Genomic DNA, 24,954 nt, shown 5'->3' with positions numbered 1-24,954 from the left:
ACCCCTATGACGAAGTGAACAAACCTGCCGATAATACCCTTCGTCACCCTATGTCAAAATTACATTTTCAACACTGATCCAGACTAAAACGTAAAGAAAAATCTTAAACTTTCCATTATTCATTGGGAACGTTCAAAAATTACGTCCAACATTTGGGGGAGGGGGGGGGGGGTCTAGAAAAGTGTGACAGTACGTGTATTAGGTATAGGAAAATAGCGTGACAGAGGGGGGAGGGGGGGTCTAGAAATCCCAAAAAAATATGGACGTAATATTTGAATCTTCCCATTGTTAAAATTTCAAAAGAGTGTTGAAAACTACAGTGGCGCTTACGTCAACTATGCGAATATAAGCAGAAAACTGTTATGTTTTTTTTTCTTTTATAATTTTCTCTTTATAATTTTGTTGATGTTGATTTGATTTCAAATATTTCTTTAAGGTCGGCAATGAAATGAAAACCATTAGCGTGTTCTGCACGTGCAACCGGTCCATGATGGCGAGCCTTCACTGTTAAAACAAATGCGTTTGCCACTCACCACCAGGCGGTGTCGCATCCAAATGTCTATAACGCTGCCACCTAGCGTTCCCTATCAGAAACATCATTATGATTCACACCAATCTTCACAGTAGTACAAACGATAACGACAGCGTGGACATCAACCTTCTATCGTTTTAAACTAGCGGTTTCGCGCAAAAACGATAAAACGGGAAAAATCTTGTTTGCCGCGCTTGTTGCGAACAAAGTAAACACAGACTTCCGCGGAAGTGTTTCGCAAATAATATTCTTGTTTTCTGCGTGATTTTTTCGTTGATTTGAAAGTTTTCAAATTTTATTCGACAATAATTCGGTAGTTTTGTGCGTGATTTCTATAAGTTTAAGTTTTATCGACAGTATTACAGTGTTACTACGCTTTTTCGGTGGTAACTGCTGAATGTGAGCGTAATTTGATTCTGAATTCTGCATCCCAAAGAAGGCACCCGGCTTCCGACGACGGCCCATCCGAAAATACCACCGAAGCGCGCTGATGGCAGACTCCCTGAAAGGAAAGATTAAATCCGTCGCAGTCAAGGATTTCGTGTAAGTTTCTTCTGTCAGGTAATTTTGAATCTATGTGATTGGATTACCGGCATTCTATTGCAGGACTTACGACGTCGTGATATTCTATCCGGATGAGCACCTGAACATCATAATCGGTCCCAATGGAACGGGCAAATCCACTATCGTGGCCGCGATTGTCCTGGGGATGGGAGGCAACTGCAAGCTGCTGTCTCGTTCCGGGAATGTGAGTTTGTCATTTATCTTGGGTCAAGAAGATTCTGAACAAAACTCTCAATTCTAGATCGAAGATTACATCAAAAACGGTAAGGAAGTAGCCAAGATAGAGGTGGCCCTGTACAAAAACTCCCGTGGGGACGTAATGAGCTTCAATCGAACGTTCAACCGGAGCGGAATGGATCGGTTCGAAGTGGACGGTACCAAAGTGTCGCACAAGGAGTTCCTCAAGCGGGTCAAAGAACTCAACATCCAAATCGATAACCTGTGCCAGTTCTTGCCGCAAGACCGCGTTCAGGATTTTACCAAAATGAACTCCCGGGAGCTGTTGATGAATACGCAGGCTTCCGTTTGCCGGCCGGAGATGACAGAGCTGATGGATCAGCTGCTGGAAAAGCGAAACCAGCAGAAGGCGGTTGCCAAGTCCAGTTCGGACAATTTGACCAAACTGCGGGAAGCCGAGGCGAAAAACGAGGAACTGCGCGTTCAGATTGAGAACATGAAGGTCCGGAAGCAGTACGAGAAGGAGGTGGAGGTTTGCAATGCGCGTAAGGCGTGGCTGGAGTATGAGCAAATTTTCCTCGATTTCAACTCTACGAAGGACGATCTGCAGCTGGCGAAAACGTAAGTCTGAAGTAATTTGTACTGGGTTTGTAGCAAGATATTTTTAGACAGTTGCAGTGAGCACTTCCTGGGTTATCAACTTCCTTCAGTGATTCTTCCAGAAATTTCATCAGATTCCACCTGGAATGGGGCACGTTCGGTATAGTACTAGATTTGTAGTAATGAGCTGAATTTTTGTATGGTGAAAAGGTCAATTCTCAGTTTTTGCAGTTGGTGCAAAAAGCGTGGGTATGATTATTCCTCGCCTATTTTTTTTTTTTTTTTTTTGACCAGGGTACGAAAAACGGATCACGCCGAAAAACAAACGCATGTCGGTAACAAAGGCGCTCCGCAACAAACGCATGTCAAGCGATGAGAGCAATAAAACAAATATCGCTTGCCGTGCGTGTGCCGATATTTCGGCGTTTCTGCAGAAACTTTCGACCCACATCATCGAATTCATGAGCATTTGGATGAATTAAGACTCTTACCATCCTCAGAGTCGAGTTTCAGTTGTAGAACAATGCGAAAATCACGATGTGAATAGAACAAGACAAATATTCCTACCGTTTTTGTTGTGAACAAACTCTGGAGCGATTTTGTCATTATCCGCTAACGAAAAAACAAAGCGTTGTTGCCGTGCCTTCTTTGTTGCCTATTTTTCGCTTGCGGTGCCATATTTTGCGTACACTGTTTTTGACACTACACCGTCTTCAACCAGAGGTTGCACAGACTGAACAATCACTAACACAACGGACAACACGAAACACCCAGTGGACCAATGAAGGATTTTTCGTTTGTCGAAAAGTTTCCTCCGACTAGAGCGGAAATCGAACCCTCACTCCGTGGCACTCACAATTCTTTATTACACCAACGAACCTAACCTCAAAATGACTGACAGATCTCAGGTCATTTTGACAGATGTAACATGAGCTTGAAAAGGACGGCAACAAGATCGATAAAGTAGAATATTTGATCCGTCTTTGTCGTACATGTGTGTGGTCTGCCAAAATGACCTGAGAAGTGTCAAACATTTTCATGGCTAGCTTTGTTGGTGTAATGAAGAATACGCCTAAACGACTGACGCCGCTAACCGCACGGCCACGAAGCCCAATTTGATGCTGTTTGAGCAAAACTGTGGATAACAATGTTGTTTATGTTGCAAGAAATTGAGAAAACAACAACACTGTTGTCCAAAGTTTTGCTCAAACAGCCTCAAATTAGGCAAGGAATCATAATGGGGCACGTTCGGTGCAGTACTAGATTTGTAGTAATGAGCTGAATTTTAGTATGGTGAGAAGGTCAATTCTCCGTTTCTGCAATAAAATGGTGCAAAAAGCGTGGTATTATGATTCCTTACCTAATTTGATGCTGTTTGAGCAAAACTTTGGATAACTAGGGTAGCGAACCACTTGGGCAGCGGCCGGTATTTTGGGCACTCTTCGCTATAACTCAGTCAATTCCAAACCAATTGACTTGAAATTTTGTACACGGCTAGATACTATACGTATCTCATCGCGTTCCAGAAATTGTGTCAATTGGTTAAGAATTGGCTGAGTTATAGCAGAAAAGTGCCCAAAATAGGACCCCTGCCGAGATGGTTCCGCTTCCCTATGTTGTTTATGTTGCAAGAAATGGAGAAAACAACAACACTGTTGTCCAAAGTTTTGCTCAAACAGCATCAAATTAGACAAGGAATCATAATACCCACGCTTTTTGCACCATTTTATTGCAGAAACGGAGAATTGACCTTCTCACCATACTAAAATTCAGCTCATTACTACAAATCTAGTACTTCACCGATCTGTCCTATACCCACGCTTTTTCCACCATTTTATTGCAGAAACGGAGAATTGACCTTCTCACCATGCTAAAATTCAGCTCATTACTACAAATCTAGTACTTCACCGATCTGTCCTATTCACTCATGGATTCTCCTCGAAGTTCCTTCAGAGGATTCCTTCAAAAGTTCCTTCAAAGATTTACTCAGGAATTTCTCCAAAGGTTCATTCTACAGTTCACTCAAGCATTCCTACCTTAAACCGCAGAGTTAAACGATTCTTCCAGGAATTTCTTTAGAGTTTCTTCCAGCAATTTCTTCGCGAATTTCTTCCAGCAGTTTCTTCAGAAAAATTCCAGTTATTGCTCTGGTATTTTTTCAGATTGTTCCTGGAATTTCTAGAAGAATTTTTACAGACATTTCTTCAAGATTTTTTTTTTACAGATTTCTTCAGAAATCAGGAGTTCTTTTAAGATTTATTTCACAGACTTCTCAAAGATTCAGTAATTCCTTCAAGAATACAAGTAATTTCTAAAGGGATTCCTCCAGCAATTTCTACTAGGGTTTTTACAGATAATTCTACAATGATTCGTTTAGAAATTTCTCCAGGGAATTTATCAGAGATTTTTTCAATAATTTCCACAGAAATTCCCCAAGGATTCCAAAATTTTCTACAGGGGTTCATCCAATTATTTCTTCAGAGATTCCTCCACAAATTTCTTCAGGGATTCTTTCAGGACTTGCTAAACAGATATAACCTGAAATTTTTACAGGGTTTCCTCCAGCAGTTCTTTCAGGGATTGTTTAGGAATTCCCGAGAGATTCCTTTGGGATGTTTTTCAAGGATTCCTCAGGAATTTATCCACGAGTTGCTTCAATGAATTCTTTATGGATTTCTCCAAGAATTTCTTCAGGAATTCTTTTAAGGTTTCACTCAAGAGTTCCATTAGGTATTCCTCCTGGGCTCTTCCTATAGATCATCCAGAGATTTATCTACGAGTTCAGTCCTGGATTTCTCCGGCAGTTTCTTCAGAGATTCCTTCAATCAATTCTACAGGGATTCCTTGAAGGACTACTCCACGGATTTCTTTAGGAGTTTATTCAGGAATTCCTCCAGCAAATTATTCATAGATCCCTCCAGCTATTCCACAAGGAATTATTTCAAGGATTCCACAAAGAACCTTGTCAAGGATTTCTCCAAAAACTGTTTCTGCAATGCCTCAAAATGCTGCTGCAGGGCTCCCTTAGCGAATTTCTTCAGGGTTCCTCAAAATAAAGAAAGATTCCTCCTGATTTTTTTTGGGAAACCTTTGAAAATTTTCCAAAAGGATTACTCTGGTATCTTCAAGGAGGTCATTAAAGGGTCCCTTCAAGGATTCATCCAGAAATTACTTGCGGTATTCCACAAGGAATTACTTCAAGGATTCCTCTGTAAATTTCTCCAGTAATTTCTACAGCATTTTCTTCAGAGATTCCTCCATGAATGTTTTTAGAAATTCCTCCAGGAATTGCTTCAAAGATTCTTTCGGGACCATCTTCCTCTTCAGGGATTCTTCATCAAGAAAATTGTTCTCCAGGAATGTTTTCAGGGATTGCTCCAGGAATTTCTACAACGACTCGGCCAAAAGTTTCTTCAGGGATTTTTCAGTAATTCTTCCAAAAGTTCCTTAAGTATTTCTTCCAGGTGTTCCTCTTGGAGTTCAATAATTAATTCCTCTCTAGATGTTACACCAGATTTTCCGTTAGAGTTTCCTCTATGGCCGTGGTTACCAAAGTGCGGCCCACGAGCCACACGTGACATTTATGTTGCCGTAGAATTTCTAACAATGTTTCTTATGAAAGTTGTTCTACTCCCGAAATACTCAAGAATAACGTGTTAAATGTTTCACTAATCGGTCCAGGTGTTTCAATACAAGCAGCTGAAAATATAGACAGGAGGATAACTGCTCTAGGGGTTCCTCAAGCTATTACTTCAAGGATTCCTCCTAGAGTACATTAAAGATTGAGATAGGGACTGCGCTGAAGTGATGAATGATGCGAGGATAAGGTACAGGGGATACTCAAAATAACTGGGACTGGAACAGGTAAAATTTTCACTTTTCAAACAAAAAATTATTGTAAGTTGATCAACTAGTTGTGTATCAGTGATTCAAATTTGGAAAAGATCGGGCCCTTCTACACGAAGTTATAAAGATTCTAGTCTAGATACCTTATTATACCTTTTTCTAGAATTTCTAGAAAAAGGTATAATTATCCGATAGCCAACTTTGAGCTTTTATATCTCCGGATTCAATGAACCGAATGCAATGAAATTTTTATCATTTATGACTAATGTAATGAACTTTGAAAAACAGTTTACCTAATTTGAAATTATTAATAAGAAAAAAAGTTATGGCGGTTAGGATAAATGTATGTTTTTTTTGTAAATTTATCTATTTTTCATATGCATCCCATTACTTTTTCAATTTAATGCTGATTATTTTGTTACTTCCTTTCAAAACATATTCATATTGAAGTCAATTAGAGGGAATTTAAATGAACTATAATTACTATCTCGAATTTTGAAACGATGATGAAGTTTTCGATAAATTTGTGGTATATTAGAAAAATAATACAATTGCAATAATTTCCTTTCGTGTAAATAATTTTAAGTCTAGTCAAAAGATTTAAATAGCTCATTATAGAAGCCATAAATGATCAAAATTGCATTGCAATCGGTTCATTGAATCCGGAGATATACAAGCGCAAAGTTGGCTATCGGATAATTATACCTTTTTCTAGAACCTTTATAACTTCGTGTAGAATGGCTCGATCTTTCCCAACTTTTGACCACTGATACACAACTAGTTGATGAACTTACAGTAAAAATTTGAGAATATTTGATGCCCTTTACGAAAAGTTACAGTGAGTTGAACATTTTTTGAGAAGTGAAAATTTTACCTATCCCAGTTATTTTGAGTATCCCCTGTAGTATTTCAACCTCTAGCTAATCTTAGTGCCATTTGCCAATGTATGCAATATTTTTAGAAACAGGAAAAAAATCATCTTTTCGTGTTCGTGCAGATAAATAGACTTCAGTTCCGTATCTGCTTTTATCTGTACTGTCGTGAATCGCATACCAGTCCCAACTTTGCTGGATTTCCTATGCAAATGGGACAGATATGCGATTCACGGCAGTATACCTCAATATCTTTTTATTAATGAATTTTAACTAGTTCTTCACATAGCCCAATCTCTAAAAAGCAAAAGTGAAAGTGCACTTTTACACTGAATATAACTGTTAGGGGCCGTTCGTAAACCACGTAGACTTTTTGGGGGGAGGGGGGATCTGACCAAAGTCTACGCTCCATACAAATTTCAAAATTTTTGTATGGACAGGAGTCTACGAGGGGGGGGGGGGTGGGGGGTCTGAGATTGCCAAATTTTGGTCTACGTGGTTTATGAACAGCCCCTTAGTCGCAAGTAGTTATACCTATTGATTCCTTGTGTAAGTGTAGCTAAACTTTAATACTGGAGTAGCAACTACGACTATTAATTAATCGCAAGCATCAACTCAATCTCAAACCGGACCTTACGTCTCCTTTTTTAAGTTCCAAAAACTTTCACACATGTTTCAATATCAATCTTTGTTTTATTTTCAGGAACATGAATGAGAAACAAAAACGGCTCGATCCGCTCAAATCCAAAGCGGCCAAACTGGACAAAGTCAAAGGAGAGCTTAACGATAAGATTAAGTCCGAGCAGACGGAGATTCAGAAACATGCCGGTCAGCTGCGACAGATGGAAACAAGAACTGAACAGCTGGAGGATTCCATCATGAAGGCGAAACGCGACCTTCAGGATTCCATTGCGCAGGCAGCCGATCGGGAAAATCAGTTGGCGCAAGCCAAAGAAACCCTCTCGATTTTGGTTCAGGATTGTAAGAACGCCATGGAAGAACTTGGCTCCGAGCCGGTACAGGAACAGAAAAAGCGTGAACTGAACGGAAAAATTGATAAACTCAAGCGAGAGTCTGATCTGCTGATCAGTAGACGCAATGATTTGAACATGAAAATCGACACCGAGCTCAAGCCGGAGATGGTGAGCATCCAGAGGCGGATCGAAACCCTGGAAAACGTCGGACAAGTCAAGATGCGGCTGCTGCAGTCGCAGTTCGAAAGTGCCTACCACGCAACTCTGTGGTTGCGCGACAACCAGCATCTATTCCGGGGGAAAATCTACGAACCGATGATCCTGGAACTGAACGTGCCAAATAGCGAAAATGCCAAGTATTTGGAAAACACCATCGCCAAGCGGGATCTGATTGCGTTCACCTGTGAGGATCGGGACGATATGGCTCTGTTTTTGCGCAAAGTGCGCCAAGAGATGAAGCTGGAAGGGGTTAATGTGGTGTTTTCGGAGCCCTCGGATAGACTGATGTATCAATCCCGATTACCGATTCAAAATTTAGAGTGAGTACATGTTTATAATTTTTTTATCATCAATAGACAAGTTTTGTCCCAGCTTATTGGAATTAATTAGAGACGATGAACATTACAAATGTGTTTTTAATCTTCCTCCAGGCGCTACGGTTTCCATTCCTACCTAATAGACATGGTCGAGGCACCTTTCCCGATTCTGAACTATCTGTGTAAATCGTTCCAACTGCACAACGTCCCCGTTGGTGCCAACGACTCCACCAAGTACGCCTCCCAAATGCCGGACGAAATCCGGTTGTTTTTTACTCCGTCGCATCGGTTCTCCGTGATCAAATCACGCTACACCGGGGAGAAAAGTTCCCGATCGGATGAGATTCACTCCCACAATCTGCTGAACAAGAACGTCGATCCGGCAATGCTGGAGGAACGCAAACGGGCCCTCCAACGTCTGGTGAAAGAATGCGACAAGATTCGGAACCACCGGAATGAGGTTGAAGCTGACATTACGAGATTGCAGGGACAGTCCTCGGAGCTGACCAAGCTGCGTAGGGAGGTCGAGGAAAAGTTTTCCCGGTATCAGAATTGTAAGCTCAAAACCAAACGGCAAGAGCAGAAGTGTACGGATTTGGCTAAGCGACAGGTGGACATCAGCGCAGAAAAGGCTAAATTCAAGCAGTTCTGTGCGAAAACGATTTCCGATATTCTAAAGTTGCAGGGTAAAAAGGTCGACGAGTTGGATTTGTACGTGGACGCAACGGTCAAACATGAGGCGTACAAGCAAAAACTGACGATATTCTTGAACAAAAACGCCGACCTAGAGGGAGAAATCCGTTCGGCAGAAGATGCGGTCGATTCTGCTAAGCAAAGTTACGAGTCGGTTCAGAGGCGCTATGAAGAGATTAAGGAAAAGGTGAAACGAAAACTGACCTTTGCGAAGGGACTGACTAACAACACAACACCTCAGAATGAGAACTTCCTTTATAAGAAAGAATTTCGGAAATTGCCTACTTCACTGGAAGACCTGGTCAATCACATGGAAGAGATTCAGGCACGTATCGAGTGTATGTCCCGAGACAATGGAAACATCTTGGAGGAGTACGAAGCTCGGTGTCGACAGATAGAAACGCTGAGGGAAGCAATCGGTGACTCAACAAAGAGCACAGATGCTTTGGAAGCTGAACTGCAGAAGCTACATGATCGTTGGTATCCGGAAATTAGCCGGGTGGTGGACATTATCAATGGGAATTTTTCGCGGTTCATGAGCAGTATGGGTTTCGCTGGCGAGGTAGAAATCGTCACAAAAGGAGAGGTAAGTTTTCCTATTGTATCATGGATACATCTCACTTTCAGGCATTTTTAAACGATTGGAAACGTCACACAGTTCTGGGCAATTCTACGGGATAATTTTCTTGTGTACAGTGATAATGGTATGTGCATTAGTATGGGACACGCTTGTATGAAAAAAATAATCCTCGCTCCAGTCGACTTTTTAGATTCCATTTAGGTTCCATATAAACCGTGTAAAATTTCAGAGCGATCGGCGAAACTATAATTTTGCGCAAGCGGTTCAAAGTTTGCATAGGATTTACTATGGGAAAAGTTACACTTTCAAACAAAAAATCTCAGAGGTTGCCATTTGTCTCCTTAATTCAAATCGATCAACGCTTGTAGAAAAATTCATTTATGAAACTTTCCTTCGAAAACCGCAAAACGATTGGAAAAAGTTAGGTATTGATTTATTACCGATTTGTGATCCAACGAACGGCTTTTTGTTTTGGTTTATCAGCAGCACTGCTGCTGCCGTTGTTGCATGGGGTGGCGAGAGGCATCACCACCCCCAGAAACAGCAGCAGCCAAGGCAGCAGCTACAGTGCTGCTAATAAAACAAAACAAAAAGCCGTTCGTTGGATCACAAATCGGTAATAAATCAATACCTAACTTTTTCCACAAGCATCCAATCGTTTTGCGGTTTTCGAAGGAAAGTTTCATAAATGAATTTTTCTACAAGAAGCGTTGATCGATTTGAATTAAGGAGACAAAAATGGCAACCTCTGAGATTTTTTGTTTGAAAGTGTAACTTTTCCCATAGTAAATCCTATGCAAACTTTGAACCGCTTGCGCAAATTTATAGTTTTACCGATCGCTCTGAAATTTTACACGGTTTATATGGGACCTGGAATCCAAAAAGTCGACTGGAGCGAGGATTTGATATTTGTCCCATACTAATGTGCATACAGTACCGGAATCATATCGTTTCCGGGTACTGCAGTTGTACAGGGTGAATGTGAACGGCCTGAAACTAAACCAGCACGTAATCGGGATGTAGAGTATGTCCCTACAAATTACCGACGGAACAGTAGTGTTGCGGTTCAGAACTATTCAGAATATTCAGATCTAGAAGGAGGATATTTCAAAGTGATATCTTGTCATAAATCCTCATCTAAATCAGACATATTCACGTAAAAACTAATACCTTGAGCTGAAAATAGTTGCATTTTGTCCAATGGATCAATGAAGCCAAATTTTCTAGCGTTCACCGCATGTAAACAGAGGCGCCACCGTATATGGACATTAACATTGTGACAGCAGTGGAGTTATGACAAACACACAAGGCTACGGTGGCGCTATCTGTTCATTCCATAGCGGGCTTTTTTAGTTATTTTAGTGATCCATTTTGAAGAGCTTCTTCAACTAGGTACGTTGCACAATAACTTCTTACACCTTCTTTATGGACGACTTGAAGATGGTTACGGAATCGGTAATGAGGCTGCATCGACTATTGCAAACTTGTGATATTCTGCAACATCCGGATGGAATTTAGAATTGGCATATGCCATCCTTTCTTCACCGGCAAAATAGTAGACGCCAGTTCTTTCGGCATCAACGAAAGAGCTGGCATCTACTGCAACTGGTGGTATCACTAGGTGAGCTCCAGCCAGAGGCACGTTCTCCTCCATGAAACAACTACTGGAGGAAATTCAAAATATGGCTAAAGCCAAAACGTTAACGAATGTCTGTTAGGTACTTAGAGGCATTTGCCATACGACGATCAAGGAAGAGCTGCATCGTGACAGTAAGGCGTTGGCTTAGTCCCTGTTGACCTACAGCTTTGGGGTGGTAATATCAATTCGTTATCAGAACCTTAACCCTCTAATACCCAAATTTTTTATTTTGATATTTTTCGTCATCTAAAATCGATTTAAACATATTTTGGAAGATGATTCTTTTTAATTCTCGATTTCATGAATTTCAGTTCTTGATTTTTCTAATTTTTATTTTTGAACATCCCCACACTTTTATATTTTTCCTGGAAGCCAATTTGGGGAATAAATTTTTTGAGATAAAAACATTTTGAGATTTTTTGATTATTGTTAAAATATTATTATTTTAATTTTTTTTCACAGAAAATTTTATTTTCCGTGTAATTCTAAGGAAAATAATTTTAGAGTGTATTCGATTCCCTTAAACTATTAAACAAGGATAGAATGATTTGTGAAAAATTTAAAATATGGTAATTGTACCGATTCAACACAAAATAAACAATGACTTCTAAAAGGTGACTAAGACATCAATTTTTCAATAATTTTTAAAAAATGTAAATGCGCTTTATAATACACCAAAAACCATTTTGAGATATACAGTACAGTCCTGAATATCAGCCAAAAATTACAAAACTGTCGACGACGCTAATGGATGCTGAAGCTGCCTCAGTTCCAGAAGTTCAGAAACGAACGTATGAAGTTGCAAAAATCCCGGAGAGTACACGAGCATTGATCGCGCTGCGGAACAAACGCCGGCGACAGTGGTACAGAAGGAGAGACCCAATCTACCGGGACATCGTGCTATCGCTAAATCGTAGAATCCGACAGGAATGCGATCAGGCGAATTTCAGCAAATTGAAGGAAACGCTGCGAACAATAAACGGTGATCGCGACACACTTTGGAAGATCACAAAGGCTTTGCGGAAACCGACGAAGTATAGCCCACCTTTGCGCCACGAAGACACATTTATCGCTTCCCCGCTAGAGAAAGCCCAGCTTTTGGCCAGGAGCTTTGCGCATGCCCACACCAATCAAATGCCTGACGATCCAGATACTCTTGCAGAAGTGAATGGATCAATCGTTCATATCGACCAGACTGATCTGACAGGAACACATCCGTGGCTAGTGCGTCCAAAGGAAATAGTTCAGATCATCCGACAGCTCAAACCAAAAAAGTCTCCAGGGCAAGACAAAATACTAAACTGTGTCCTGAAGAAACTACCTCGGAAAGCCCATATCTTCTTAGCCAAAATTTTCTCTGCGTGCATTCGGTTCGGATACTTTCCGGCTAGTTGGAAACACGCCGTGGTAATCGCCATTCCAAAACCGAACAAAGATTTAACGATTCCGTCAAACTACAGACCAATCAGCCTGCTGTCTTCCCTTAGCAAGCTTTTTGAACGCATAATTCTCAAACGCATCGAACAACACTTGGAGGTCACGCGGATTGTTCCACATGAGCAGTTCGGGTTCAAAAGAGGTCACTCTACAAATCATCAACTTGTCCGGCTTGTAAGGGAGATTCGCTCAAATTTTGCACGGGGAAAATCATCTGGTATGGTGCTTCTAGATGTTGAGAAGGCATACGATTCAGTATGGCAGGAAGCAATCCTGCACAAAATGCTTCAAGGTAACTTTCCTATGTACATCCTGAAACTTACTCGTTCCTTCCTGTCAAATCGTTCCTACCAAGTGTGCGTCAATGGTCATCTGTCAGATCGACATGGAGTACCATTCGGTGTACCGCAAGGTGCTGTGCTAAGCCCCACGCTGTACAATATCTTCACCGCCGACCTGGTGATGCTCGAAGATGTCAAATATTATCTTTTCGCTGATGATACTGGTTTCATCGCTTCCGACTCTGACCCGACCATTGTACTCACTAAATTACAAGCGGCTCAAAATGCCATCGAACGATATCAACGAAAGTGGAAAATTAAGACCAACGCTGAAAAATCGCAGGCAATTTTCTTCACTCGAAAACGAAGTCCTCGCAAACTTCCACAAAACGATATCTCTGTGTGGGGGCGCCATATCCCATGGTCGGATGACGTACGTTATTTGGGTCTGACTTTGGATCGCAAACTTACATTTGCCCTGCACATCAAAACCGCCTTGAGTAATGCCGTTTTTCTTTTTTAACCTGGGTTGGAACTGGATTGGCGGAAAATGTGTAAACAACCAAAGTCAAACAAATTTTAGTACAAGCGAAACCGAAATCGGGTTGGGGTTGAAACTGTGATCTGATCCAGTTCCAACCCAGGTTGGAACTGGATAATAAAGAAAAACGGCATAAGTGTGATAAGCTCATCAGGATGCTCTACCCGCTGGTTAATCGTCGCTCACATCTGGACACAAACTCGAAACTGCTTTTGTACAAAACGGTGTTCAAGCCTGTAATGACATACGGTTTTCCGGCGTGGTACAATTGTGCTGCAACCCACAGAAAAAAGCTCCAGATTAAACAGAACCGAATCCTCAAGATGATGCTGAACTTGGAGCCATTCCATTCAACTGACGACGTTCACAAAACTACAAACATGGAAAGAATCGACGACTGGTTCCAACGTGTGCTTCCAAAGTTCTGGATGGGATGCACCACCTCAGCAAATCCGCTTCTGCAACACCTACCTGTGATATTAGATTAAGATACATATTTTCCTCCAACTATCCCTAAACTCTATTAGCTAATTCAAAGGTTTTTTTTTTCGTAATTTTTCCTTTAGTTGATTATTTTTTATCTGAATTTGTATCCTAATCGCCGATAGTCTTGCAATTCTCGAACTAGATAGCTGTTGAAAGGTTACCCATATCTCAGCTCGTGTAAAATATTTGTACCCATGTGTTATTGAATTAATATTGAATAAAACTAATAAATAAAAAAAAAAAAATTACAAAAATGCTCAAACTATACCCCGTCTAAAGGCGGGATTGGGTATTAGAGGGTTAAACAATACAGACATTTACCTTAATCGATCTACGGCTATATCCATCAAATTATAGGCCTGCTGTGCGTCTACTGTGAATGCTGAAGTTGAATTTCAGGTCCTGTGAAGAGTTCTCGGCAATTAAGTTTGTCGAGAGTTATCAAGATGGAGAAATTTGGAGTCTAGAGGCTTGGAAGCGAGAATTATGAAAATTGGAGTTTCCAGGTGAAGAGTTTGCTGATGCGGGAAGAGCATTGGAAGTTTGCAACGATTGCTCCGCCGGTTCCTGTCAAATCCGAAACACTGGAGAAAATCAAGTCATACGAGTCAAGGAGGAGAATATAAAGCGAAGCAGCTGAGAAATTTCTACCGCAAGAAGGGAATAACACTGCAATACACCGTAATTGGGTTCTTTAGGGGTATCCAGATTATTGCATAATCGCAATCTCCGTCCAAAAATTAGTCGAAATCCAAAATTTCATCATTTTTGGTGACCGGGAACTATTTTTAAAATGCATTTAAAGTTTGTATGGAGAAAATTTTTGGTCGGGGTGAACTGTCACTTTATCGATTGAACTGTCATTCTATCCACGGACATTAAAACTGTTTTGTTTATTTAACCATCAAAACAAAGGAATTGGAACGCAATAAAATCATCTAATACTCAGAAAAATGAGCTCTTTCGATTAGGCTAAAGAAAATGGCAATATTTAATTCACTAAACAACCCAATTGGTCTGTCATTTGGCATAAGGTCACTTGGCATAATAAAGAAGGGTGCATTTCGGTTATGCCTAGTGACCGTTATGCCAAATGACTTTATGCCAAGTGGCCTTATGCCAAACGACCTTATGCCAAATGACTTTATGCCAAATGTCCCTCTCCATTCTGTAATCTATTTCCTGAAGCACAAATCCGAAACACTGGGGAAAATATAGTCGTACGAATCAAGGAGGAGAATATAAAGCGAAGCAGCTGAGAAATTTCTACCGCAAGAAGGGAATAACACCGCAATACCCCACCGTCTACACGCCACAGCAAAGTGACAAAATCGATCCCTGGTTGAAATGACAATATGCATGCTATGCTGCTGAACGCAGGAATGAGCTACCTATTGGGCCGTCAATACTGCAGAACTTGTTGCCCAACAGATCCGTCGAGATGACACCTCACAAAATATGATATGGACAGAACCCAACGTAAACTACCTGCACGTTTTTGGTTGTCAAGCGTCCGTACACATTTCCGCGCAGAATCGTACAAAACTGGAACTGAAATCAATGACGGTGACGTTTGTGGATTACTCGGCCCATCACTATCGATCGCTGGATCGACAACATCACCTTTAGTCGAGATGCACGTTTTTTGGAGAATCAGAAGGCTGCCAAGCCACATCCAAGGCAACCCCGCGTAGTTCGAATCGAGTCGATGGTTATTTCCGAATCCTGAGCCAATGTCAGTCGTTACAGCAGACGATATTTAAAGCGAATCGGAATACGAATCCGGTGAGGATTGCCGCCGGTTAGGTACAGTGAAACCATCAACCTGGCAAAGAAGTTCATTTCTGAACCGAAAACTTACGATGGAGCAACGAAGCCTGTATGGATTCATGCCGTTTGCAGCATAGTTGTCTTATGTTACTTTTTGACGATTTTGACTTTTTATCATCAAAAGGTCTATTTTTGCGTATACTTTCAGAATCTACTCTCGGTTAGTATATTTTATTCAGAAACTCCATGAAAACATCATAAGTTGTCCCATGTTACATTTTGCAGCATAAGCTGTCCTATGTTCAATTTTGCAGCACAAGCTGTCTCATGTTCATTTATTTTTTCTCAAAAGCTATTCCATGTTCATTTTTAAGCATAAAAATCTATCTGAGCATCTCTGAGGGAATCCTGAACATTCTCCGGAAATCCTGATATCTTTTGTGAAATTTAGCATGGGACAGCCTTATGCCGAAAAAAGGAAACAAGTCTGAAACTTAAAACGCGTGTTTCTCAGTTTGCTGTTTTGGAACATGGGACAACTCCGCTGCACACGGCAGCATCAATGAAATATCCATTCATTATCAGAACCTTAAACAATACAGGCATTTACCTTGATTGATCTACTGCCATATCCAACAGATTTCACCCTAAACTATCTATCAGTATTTCTGGTACGCCTTAAAAGTGTGATAAAAGTGCACATTAGGCCGTCCCTTATTTTGCAAAAATTAGAAATGTTATAAGTTCGTTAGTGGAAAATGATCGTTTTAGCTAAGAAATGATCGTGTCAAAATTTGAAGTCCGTATCTCAAGGCTAAGTGGTCCCTCAAGGGGCCTAAAGTTGTCAAAAATTGTATGGGACCAAAAAAACATGAAATTTTTTTCGACAAATAAATACGCTATTCTACTAAAACCGGTGTTTTTAGGACCCTGAAGGGCCGAAAATGTGCTTAGATTTGCGATATCTCTACTCGTTTTTGAGTTATTGAACAAAATAAGGTAAGTTTTCTTCGGAATCTAAAAAAATGGTCAAAAATGCTGATTTTTCAGTTGTTTTTTGTCAATATCTTGGAAGCGAGTAGAGATATCGTAAATCTAAGCACATTTTTGGCCCTTTGGGGTCCTAAAATCACCGGTTTTAGTAGAATAGCGTATTGTTTTTGTCGAAAAAAATTTCATGTTTTTTTGGTCCCATACAATTTTTGACACCTTTAGGCCCCTTGAGGGACCACTTAGCCTTGAGATACGGACTTCAAATTTTGACACGATCATTTTTTAGCTAAAACGATCATTTTCCACTAACGAACTTATAACATTTCTAAATTTTGCAAAATAAGGGACGGCCTAGTGCACATTAGCCTCAGATTGTCTCGGCGTCTTTGGTGCACTGGTTCCTTGATTTGAAAGACATGAGTACACCGAAGACCCCACCTCGATCCGACGTGATCCTTCGCTGCAAGCACAATTTAAATGGTATGCACACTATTGTGTCAGTCCAATTTGAGGTGCAGTCAGCAATAAGAGCTGATCGAGTGGCGTTCACTAACGATTTCCAGGCATCATATATCTCCCACAACCAGCATTCATATCTTGTAAAAAGCTAGAACCGCCGCGAAATGTATCACACTTTATGTAAAACTGATCACGGTTACAGCACCTTACATCTGGCGCACGACGATTATCAGCTGAATTGCGACATCAAGGCCGTCGACGAGATGATAGTTAATGTAGAAGCAGAATGAGTTACATGGGAGCCACCCTGATGAGGCTGCGTCGAACCGGTGGCTGGTTCTGGCTTAACTCTTTCCGGAAACAGAAGGTTTCATGGTAGCCATCCAGGACTGGGATATTGCGACGAAGACGTGCAAGACCGCTTGCCAAGCGAATTTCAGTAGGAGAAACAATCGAATATGTCGTTGCAGACTGTTTAATGTTAGTTGGATCAGTACACCTCGATTGCCTCAGCGATGTTGCCAAGATGGTGCACCATCAACACATGCTTTAATGCAAAACTTGGCTGATAGATTTGTGCCTTACTACAAGCACCAGTCGGACCCGGTTATGGAAATTAGTTTCACAAAACTGTACTGGGATTGCGAGATCATTACGGACGTCTTCATTCGTGTCCACCGGCCGGACATTGTGATTTACGACAAAAGAATGAAGCGGGCATGGAAGCGGATAACCCACATGGACATCACTGCACCGATAGACCATAATGTCCAATCAATTTTCTCCGGCAAGATACCCAAGCCACTCACATAGTAACAAATCAGTGACGGCAGCGTATGTAAGGATTGCGCAGTAAGTCACAGTGACTTCTGGGTTGCCAACTAACATTTATTGTGAATGTAAACGTCAACAAAACGTCTTCAATACGGCTTGATGCTGAGTTACGGTGTTGTATATATGGACGGAAGCTTCTAAGCAAGCCCTATACCAAAGAATCTGGCGAACTTAATCCACTTGTACATGCTGTGCGAGCAGCTTCTATGCCACCAAGTCATAGCTCTTTTCTCGACTCCTATGTAACCACTAACTGAATAACATCTTGAGATGGCACTTTTTCAGCCTTTTCACAGTTGTTGAATAATAGTTATACGGCTAACCGAAATTAATCGATTCAATATAATTAGGTTATGGATACCGTGACGCAATACATATGAAACTGGAATCCTCGCTTTTAAAATTGAATAATTAAAGTACTTGCCACTACTTGGAATCGAACTCCCGATCTCCGTATCCACTGGTCCCGATGATGTCCTCGCTGCCACACTGCTATATATAAATAGCCCAGAAAATAGCCCGTTTTGTTTTACTCCCGACCAGGCTTCATAATTGTGCTACAAGAAACTTTACCCAACTTCATCTTGCTGCAAAAACTTGTGAAATGTCAAACGCAATAATGTTTACATTGAACAAGTTGTGTGGTTGCGCCAGCAGGTTCTTCGTCACAGCTTCTAGCTGAAAGAGTATTCTTTAAACAGCTACAAAGCGCTGCTGTTGTGTGTATTTGGCAACATTACAAAACGTACTGTATAAAAGCAGCTGTTGTATTGACTGGGACTCTTACTCGATTTGCACATCTTTCGGTATATCTTCCGGCATTGAATTAAAGTGCAATAAAGGCAACCCAAATAATTTCACAGCACAGAGATGGATAGCTGTAAAGAATTGTAAAGAATTTGTGCTGTAGCTATATATCCCGTTTAAAGTTTGTTTTGACAATAATGTTTACATTTGACAAGCCGTGTTGGTATGCCAACAGTTTCTTTATTACAGCTTCTAGCTGTAATGAAATCGCATAACGGCCTTCAATGCGCTGCTGGTTTTGGGATTTGTCAGTATAACGAATTGACTGTATAGTAGCAGCTGTTTTGTTAGTGGGGACTCCTATTCGATTAGTTCATGTTTCCACATCTTCCGGGAAATCTCCCGGAGTGGGAATAAAGTGGAGCAAAGGCAACCCCAGTGACAAGCGATGGATTTTTGCAAACCGAGTTTGGTAGCTGTATGGTGCTTGTTTTGCAGTCGTGTATTAGCTTATGATTTATATTTGATTAGCTTCCTTTTCATTCAGCGTTGACTGCTTTTATTCGATGGTTACACAACAGAAAGCAAATGACTGAAGCTTATAGCGCTGAAAATGTTAGTTGGACCCTTACATACGCTGCCGTGACTGTTTTGTAACCATGTGTGTTGCTTGGTTAACGAAGTATCACGACCTGGCGCAGAAGTTGAAGCAGATATGGCACCTGGAGAATGTCCGTATCGTACCAGGTTTCCTTTCAACGACCGGGGTTGGTCCTAAATCTCTCCTAACTTCCCTAGAAAAAGACACTACACCGTCTTCAACCAGAGGTTGTACAGACTGAACAAGCACTAACATATGACAACGGACAACACACATAACACCCAGTGGCCCAGTGGAGAATTTTCCGTTTGACGAAAAGTTTTCCCCGACTGTTGCGGGAATCGAACCCACACTCCGAGGCTTACGAAACGTCTAGATGACTGACGCCTCTAGCCGCACGGCCACGAAGCCCAGAAGAACTGGTACTGGTAAGGACCTGAACAACAAAAAGTATGGTGTTTCTTGGATCCTGTGAAGTAGTTAAAGCCTTTATTCGCAGTCGTATTTCTGTGTCCCGATTATTGTAGATACAAGCTTTAGGTGATTCTTGAATCACCATAACTAACGGTTCATCCGAAGCAGACTCATTAGGAAAAAAGTAATAACCGACTAGATGAAGGTTCTCGGTGTTGTTACTGAGAAGTGCCCAAAACTGTGTAATAATAATAATCATGACAGCATTTATGAATGTCCATTCGTATCTCAAAGGATAAAGACTAAATCCTTAACTTCTTTTCTTTTACCATTTTCGCGCAGCGTGATTACGACGAATACGGCATCCAGATCCGCGTCAAGTATCGCAACACGGAAAAACTCCAGGCACTCGACCGGCACGTGCAATCGGGTGGCGAGCGGGCCGTTGCCATCGCCACCTACACCCTGTCGCTGCAGCACATCACGCATGTGCCATTCCGCTGCGTGGACGAAATCAACCAGGGCATGGACCCGCGCAACGAGCGCAAGGTGTTCGAAATGTTGGTCGATGAAACATGCCGCTCCGGCCAGTCGCAGTACTTTTTCGTAACTCCCAAGGTAGGTGAATCCGATGATTGCGGGTTGTTCGCTGTAACACCGAATGGAATGAAATCATTTTGTCGATAATTTTGTGGTTGTGGGTTCACAAATTCCCTTAATTTATTCCAGCTTCTACCGAACCTGAAGCACAATGATCTGATGAGTGTATTCATCGTTCACAACGGGAAGTTTATTACGGATTCTCACGTGTTCGTTCGTGACCAGCTACAGGAATGTTAGAGATGTTAAAAAAAATGACGAGCATCTCCACTGGGTGATTGAATTCCTTCCTACCCTACTTAGTCAAAGTCGTACAAACGTTAAGTATTTTTCATGTTATCTTTTAACTTCTATTTCCTGTTTAGACCTGACTAGAGTGCAACTTTGTTTTTCATTCCATCAGCGTATTAATCGATGCGCTTGTTTCTATGTAAGATCATCATCACAAAAGCCAAAAAAATTAAAACTTCACTACGTGAAATTATTATACATCTCGCCTTTTTTTGGTTTTCCTAAAATAGAACATAAAGAAAATTACATATACCTACTATGTGTCCACACGGCTCTCAAGCCCAATGGGTCAGGAAAAAAGCAAACTCGATCAAATCCCTCCGTTCATCCATTACCTATCCCCAATCTAAACAAGAGTGGAAATTAATTTCTCTGGTGATATGGCCAGCGTTGGCTTGCGCACGGTAGCGGACCTTTTCGCACGCCGGCAAAACACTGCGTGTTGTTGATCGTCGTCGCAGAAGCGGCGGTTCTCGTTTTGCTCGCGGTCTCGCTGCAGCAGGTTGTATTGGTGACAAACGGTAACCAACCAGATTCATCCTAGATCGTTTGAATCGAATTAGAGTCACTACTTTGTTATCATGAACCCTCTGGCAACATTATATGATAGCATTTCTTCTTGACCTTGTTGTGGTGAACATTTCTCTCTGCCACCATGCTGAAATATAATTAGTGCCGAGAGGTTTACCTAACCAGCTAGACACGTGTGCCCCTCAGCTAGGAGAGCAGCCGGATCGTGGGCTCAAAACCGGCGATAGAAACCTGCGTGTGTCGCGTTAATAAAGTATAAAGTATACCTAGAGCGATCCTCGAGGACGCTTCTTCTGCTGCCCACCATACCGAACCAGACTGAAATTCGCGATCGATTCCGCTATCACTCGACGCGGCAGTGGTCGCATGCATCATCCTCATCACCATCATCTGAAGAAGCCCGGAGGCCTATGGCCAGGCAGTTGAATCGCAGCGCCATCCCCTCAGCAGCGTATCCAACCGATGACACTTTGTCGCTTGATTTTTCCAACAGTTTCATACAAAAGCTTTCTCGGGGCAATAAGCGAAGCGCGTTCGATCACCATACGCTATCCTGTACGGGTTAGACGAAGGCGCCTCGCGTAAGGGATAGTTGGGTAAAATGCGATACAAAAAAATACGGCAGACTGCAATGGGCTGGTCAAGTTTTCGTATGCCAGAGGAAATAAAAGCGACAATAGTATAGGTTAATTCATGGTCATCTTTTTACACTGAGTGCATCTTCTTTTCTGGTTCAAATGATTGCTTAAGATCATTGACTAAGATTAGGTAATATGCTTTGTCGTGTCGTGTCGCTGTCTGGATAAGATTTCCAAAATGTACTATCTAATTGTTGTTAGTTTCTAATCTGTGTAATCCTATACCATTATTATTATTATTATTATACCTATGATAGGTACGCTAAATTTAACGAAGTAAGACTATAAGCACATATTAGTGCTAATATCCTCATCACATTGTGGCTGGACTTTTCACCCCACTCAGCCCCTACTAAACGTCCAGTGCCCTTCTTGCCGCGCCGCTTTCTCAGGATGTGATCGCGTCGGTCGTCGCATGAACCGCACGCACGCACGCGGTCCGGCCTGATAGGGGTTTCGTGTTGGAATTTATCATCCTCGTATGGCCTGTGCTTGCAAACTATCGCGTTCAGTATAGGAGGGCGATAGCGCGCCGTCGCCGCCGCCGCCGCGTCGAGCGATCTCACACTTTCCGATCGTCTCGTTAATTATTGACGTCTTCCGGGAGGGTCGATTGAAAAGTCATGCTACAATTTGCACCTGTTTTTTGCTGCTCCGCTGCTAGCCAGGCAGAAGGATGGCGCGGCGGGCTAACGTGGAAGAAAGGAAGCGTCTATTATGCGGTGGAAGCAGGATGTGTCGGCTTTTTAATGGGGGAATTTGCGTCAACGTTTTCGTGGTCTCTGTGCTGAGGCAAAGATTAATGTTGGAAGAACATGCGGAGATGGTGATGACAACCGGTAGCCGCGAGACAGAGATGGTGATGAATTAGGCCTACTTTCGAGTAAATCGGCGATTATCGCTGAAAGAACGTCCATTAATTATGTTCCGCTTTGGCCATTGGTACACATTTGATAGTCAACTTTTTATAAAGTTTATATGGATATTCACGTTTTTGTAAAAGAAAAAACAAAGATAACCGAATTCTAAGAAGGATGTTTAAGTTGTATCTTCGAAGGAATTCCAGGAGGAATCCCCGAAGGCAGATCAGGAGGAATCCACGACGGAATATCAGGAGGAATCCTTGAAAGAGTTTCAGAAGGAAGTCTACGAAGAACCCTGAAAAAAATCTAGGAAGAATCCCCGTAGGAATTCCAAGAGGAATCTTCGAAATAATTCTAGGAGGAATTTCCGAATCATCTCTTTGAAGAATCTCCAAATAAATTCCAGGAGGAATTCCCGTAGAAATTTCAGGAGGAATGCTCGGAGGAAGTCCATGAAGAACCCCTGAAGGAAGTCCAAGAGGAATCCCCGAAGAAATTGCAGGGGAAATTGCTACAGGAATGCCAGGGGGAATCCCCGAAGAATTCCGGTAGCATTGTCCGAAGGATTTCCAGGTGGAATTCTTGAAGGATTTTCAGCGGAATCTCCCGAGGAAATTTTTCTGGGTAGAGGGATCCCTGTAGGATTTGTAGGAGGAATCCCCAAAAGATTGTCAGGAGGGGTCCCCGAAAGAATTCCTGGAGGAATTCCAGAACAAAATGCTTGAGGAATTCTTATAGAATTCCATGAGAGATCCCACAATAATATCCTGGAGATATGCCTGATTATATATATTCCTATTAAGGTAATTCTCGAAGGAACTTTAACAAGATTCCCTGAGAGAACTCATGTAAGAAATCTCTGATATAACTCCTGGTGCATCCGTAAGTCCTCCTGGAAAAATCTTAGAAAGAACCCCAAGAGCAATCCCTTGAAGAACTCATGGATGAATTCCTAAATGAATTTCGCGAGGAATCCCCTAAGATTATCCTAAAGGATTCTGAATGAACTTCTGAAGGAATCCCTGGCAATAATTGAGTCCCTGAGGAAAGTACCAAATGTAACCGAAACGTCGGACAAGATATAATAATAGCTGTATTTGAAATTTATCAAAACTAGAAAAGCCATTACAAAATAAAATTTCTAAAAGAATTTCAAAAGCAATCCCTGCAAGAACTCCTAGATTAATTTCTAGGACCTTCTTTCTGAAAGAACTTCTAACAGAACTCTTGATGGATCTCCAGGAGGCATCTATGAATCCTCCTGAAAGAATCTCTGAAGGGACTTCCGAAAAAATACACAGCCTAACATTTGTTTGTCTCAAGAGCAAACTTATGTGTCTCTGACAGATTTCGGGCTGATCTTACTCCTGCCGAGATCTTCTGAAAAAAAAAAAATGCATGTTGAAACTCCTAGAGGCATCCCTGAATCTCTAAAGGAACTACTGGAGACATCTTTGGAGAAACTCCTGAAGAGATCTCTAAAGGAACTTCTGAAGAATTCTTTGATTCGAATTTTAGAGAAATCTTCGAAAGTGTTTTAGTATTTTATCAGAACTTAATGTTCACAAAATTTTGATCACAGGCGTTAAAAATGAAAATCGGCGGCGTGACAAAAATGGGCGTATGGCGCGCCGCCGATATCGGCGTCGGCGTCGGCGTGGGGCAAAAAGTGTCGGCGGCGGCGGCGTGGTGCGGCGGCGCACAGGTCTAGTCACCGACTCACGGAAATAGTTGCGCGTTTCCCGCAGTATTGAACTTATAGTATACGGAGAATAAACTTTCAAGCTTAGATAACTATTTTCGAATTATGTATTTTACTATAGTAGTCCCATTACCCAGTTAGTCTCCAGTTAGCCTAGTGGTTAAGGCTACGGATCGCCAATCCGGAGACGGCGGGTTCGATTCCCGTTCCGGTCGGGAAAATTTTCTCGACTCCCTGGACATAGTGTATCATTGTACCGTGGGTACACAGTCATGGATCACTTAGTGGTATTTTTGACCTTCAAAATTCAATTAAAAATAAAAGAAAACAAAAACTACGACTTTGAAAGCACCGTTGGCTATGTTTTGATTCGAACTTTTCATTACCGATCCATTTGAAGTATAATCGCAAGTCATTTCCGCGTAAAAAAGGAATATTCCACTGTTTACAAAATGCCCTATTATGGATCAGCTTCACAGAGTCCCACATATTATGGATCAATTTTTGCCATATTATGGATCAGTGCAAAATTACTCAAAATTCCAACTCTAATAATAAATTTGCGTTTGTAAGGCTAAACTACGCAGTGTATTCATTATTTTACTGATGGAGTACTCGATTTTACAACAGGAATAAGGCCGATGCAAATATTTAATTTGTTTTATGTCACCCCCCCCTTCAAAAATCCCAAAATATTGAAGGGGCGAAAAAAAAACATGGCGTCCCATGACTCCATTTTCAATAGAAATTTTT

General features: G+C 41.5%; 1 protein-coding gene across 2 annotated transcripts; it reads left to right on the top strand.

Annotated features, from left to right (window-relative positions):
- Window positions 1-721: 721 nt before the first annotated feature.
- LOC109408341 (structural maintenance of chromosomes protein 5) lies at window positions 722-20,665 on the top strand. 2 transcript variants are annotated; one of them, XM_062856067.1, is made up of 8 exons: window positions 734-888; window positions 969-1,075; window positions 1,139-1,280; window positions 1,338-1,894; window positions 7,295-8,104; window positions 8,216-9,380; window positions 19,919-20,194; window positions 20,306-20,665. In XM_062856067.1, exons 2-8 carry the CDS (start codon window positions 1,023-1,025, stop codon window positions 20,414-20,416), a joined length of 3,114 nt encoding a protein of 1,037 aa, XP_062712051.1. In that variant the 5' UTR covers window positions 734-888; window positions 969-1,022; the 3' UTR covers window positions 20,417-20,665. The 2 variants fall into 2 exon arrangements, with proteins under 2 accessions (XP_029731341.1, XP_062712051.1); XM_029875481.2 differs by having other exon boundaries at window positions 722-1,075.
- The last annotated feature ends 4,289 nt before the right edge of the window (window positions 20,666-24,954 follow it).

This window comes from Aedes albopictus, chromosome 3 (assembly GCF_035046485.1).
Source record: "Aedes albopictus strain Foshan chromosome 3, AalbF5, whole genome shotgun sequence".
In the NCBI taxonomy this organism is placed as follows: Eukaryota; Metazoa; Arthropoda; class Insecta; order Diptera; family Culicidae; genus Aedes; species Aedes albopictus.
The sequence above is the reverse complement of the archived record's forward strand: the minus strand, read 5'-3'. Positions and strand labels throughout refer to the sequence as shown.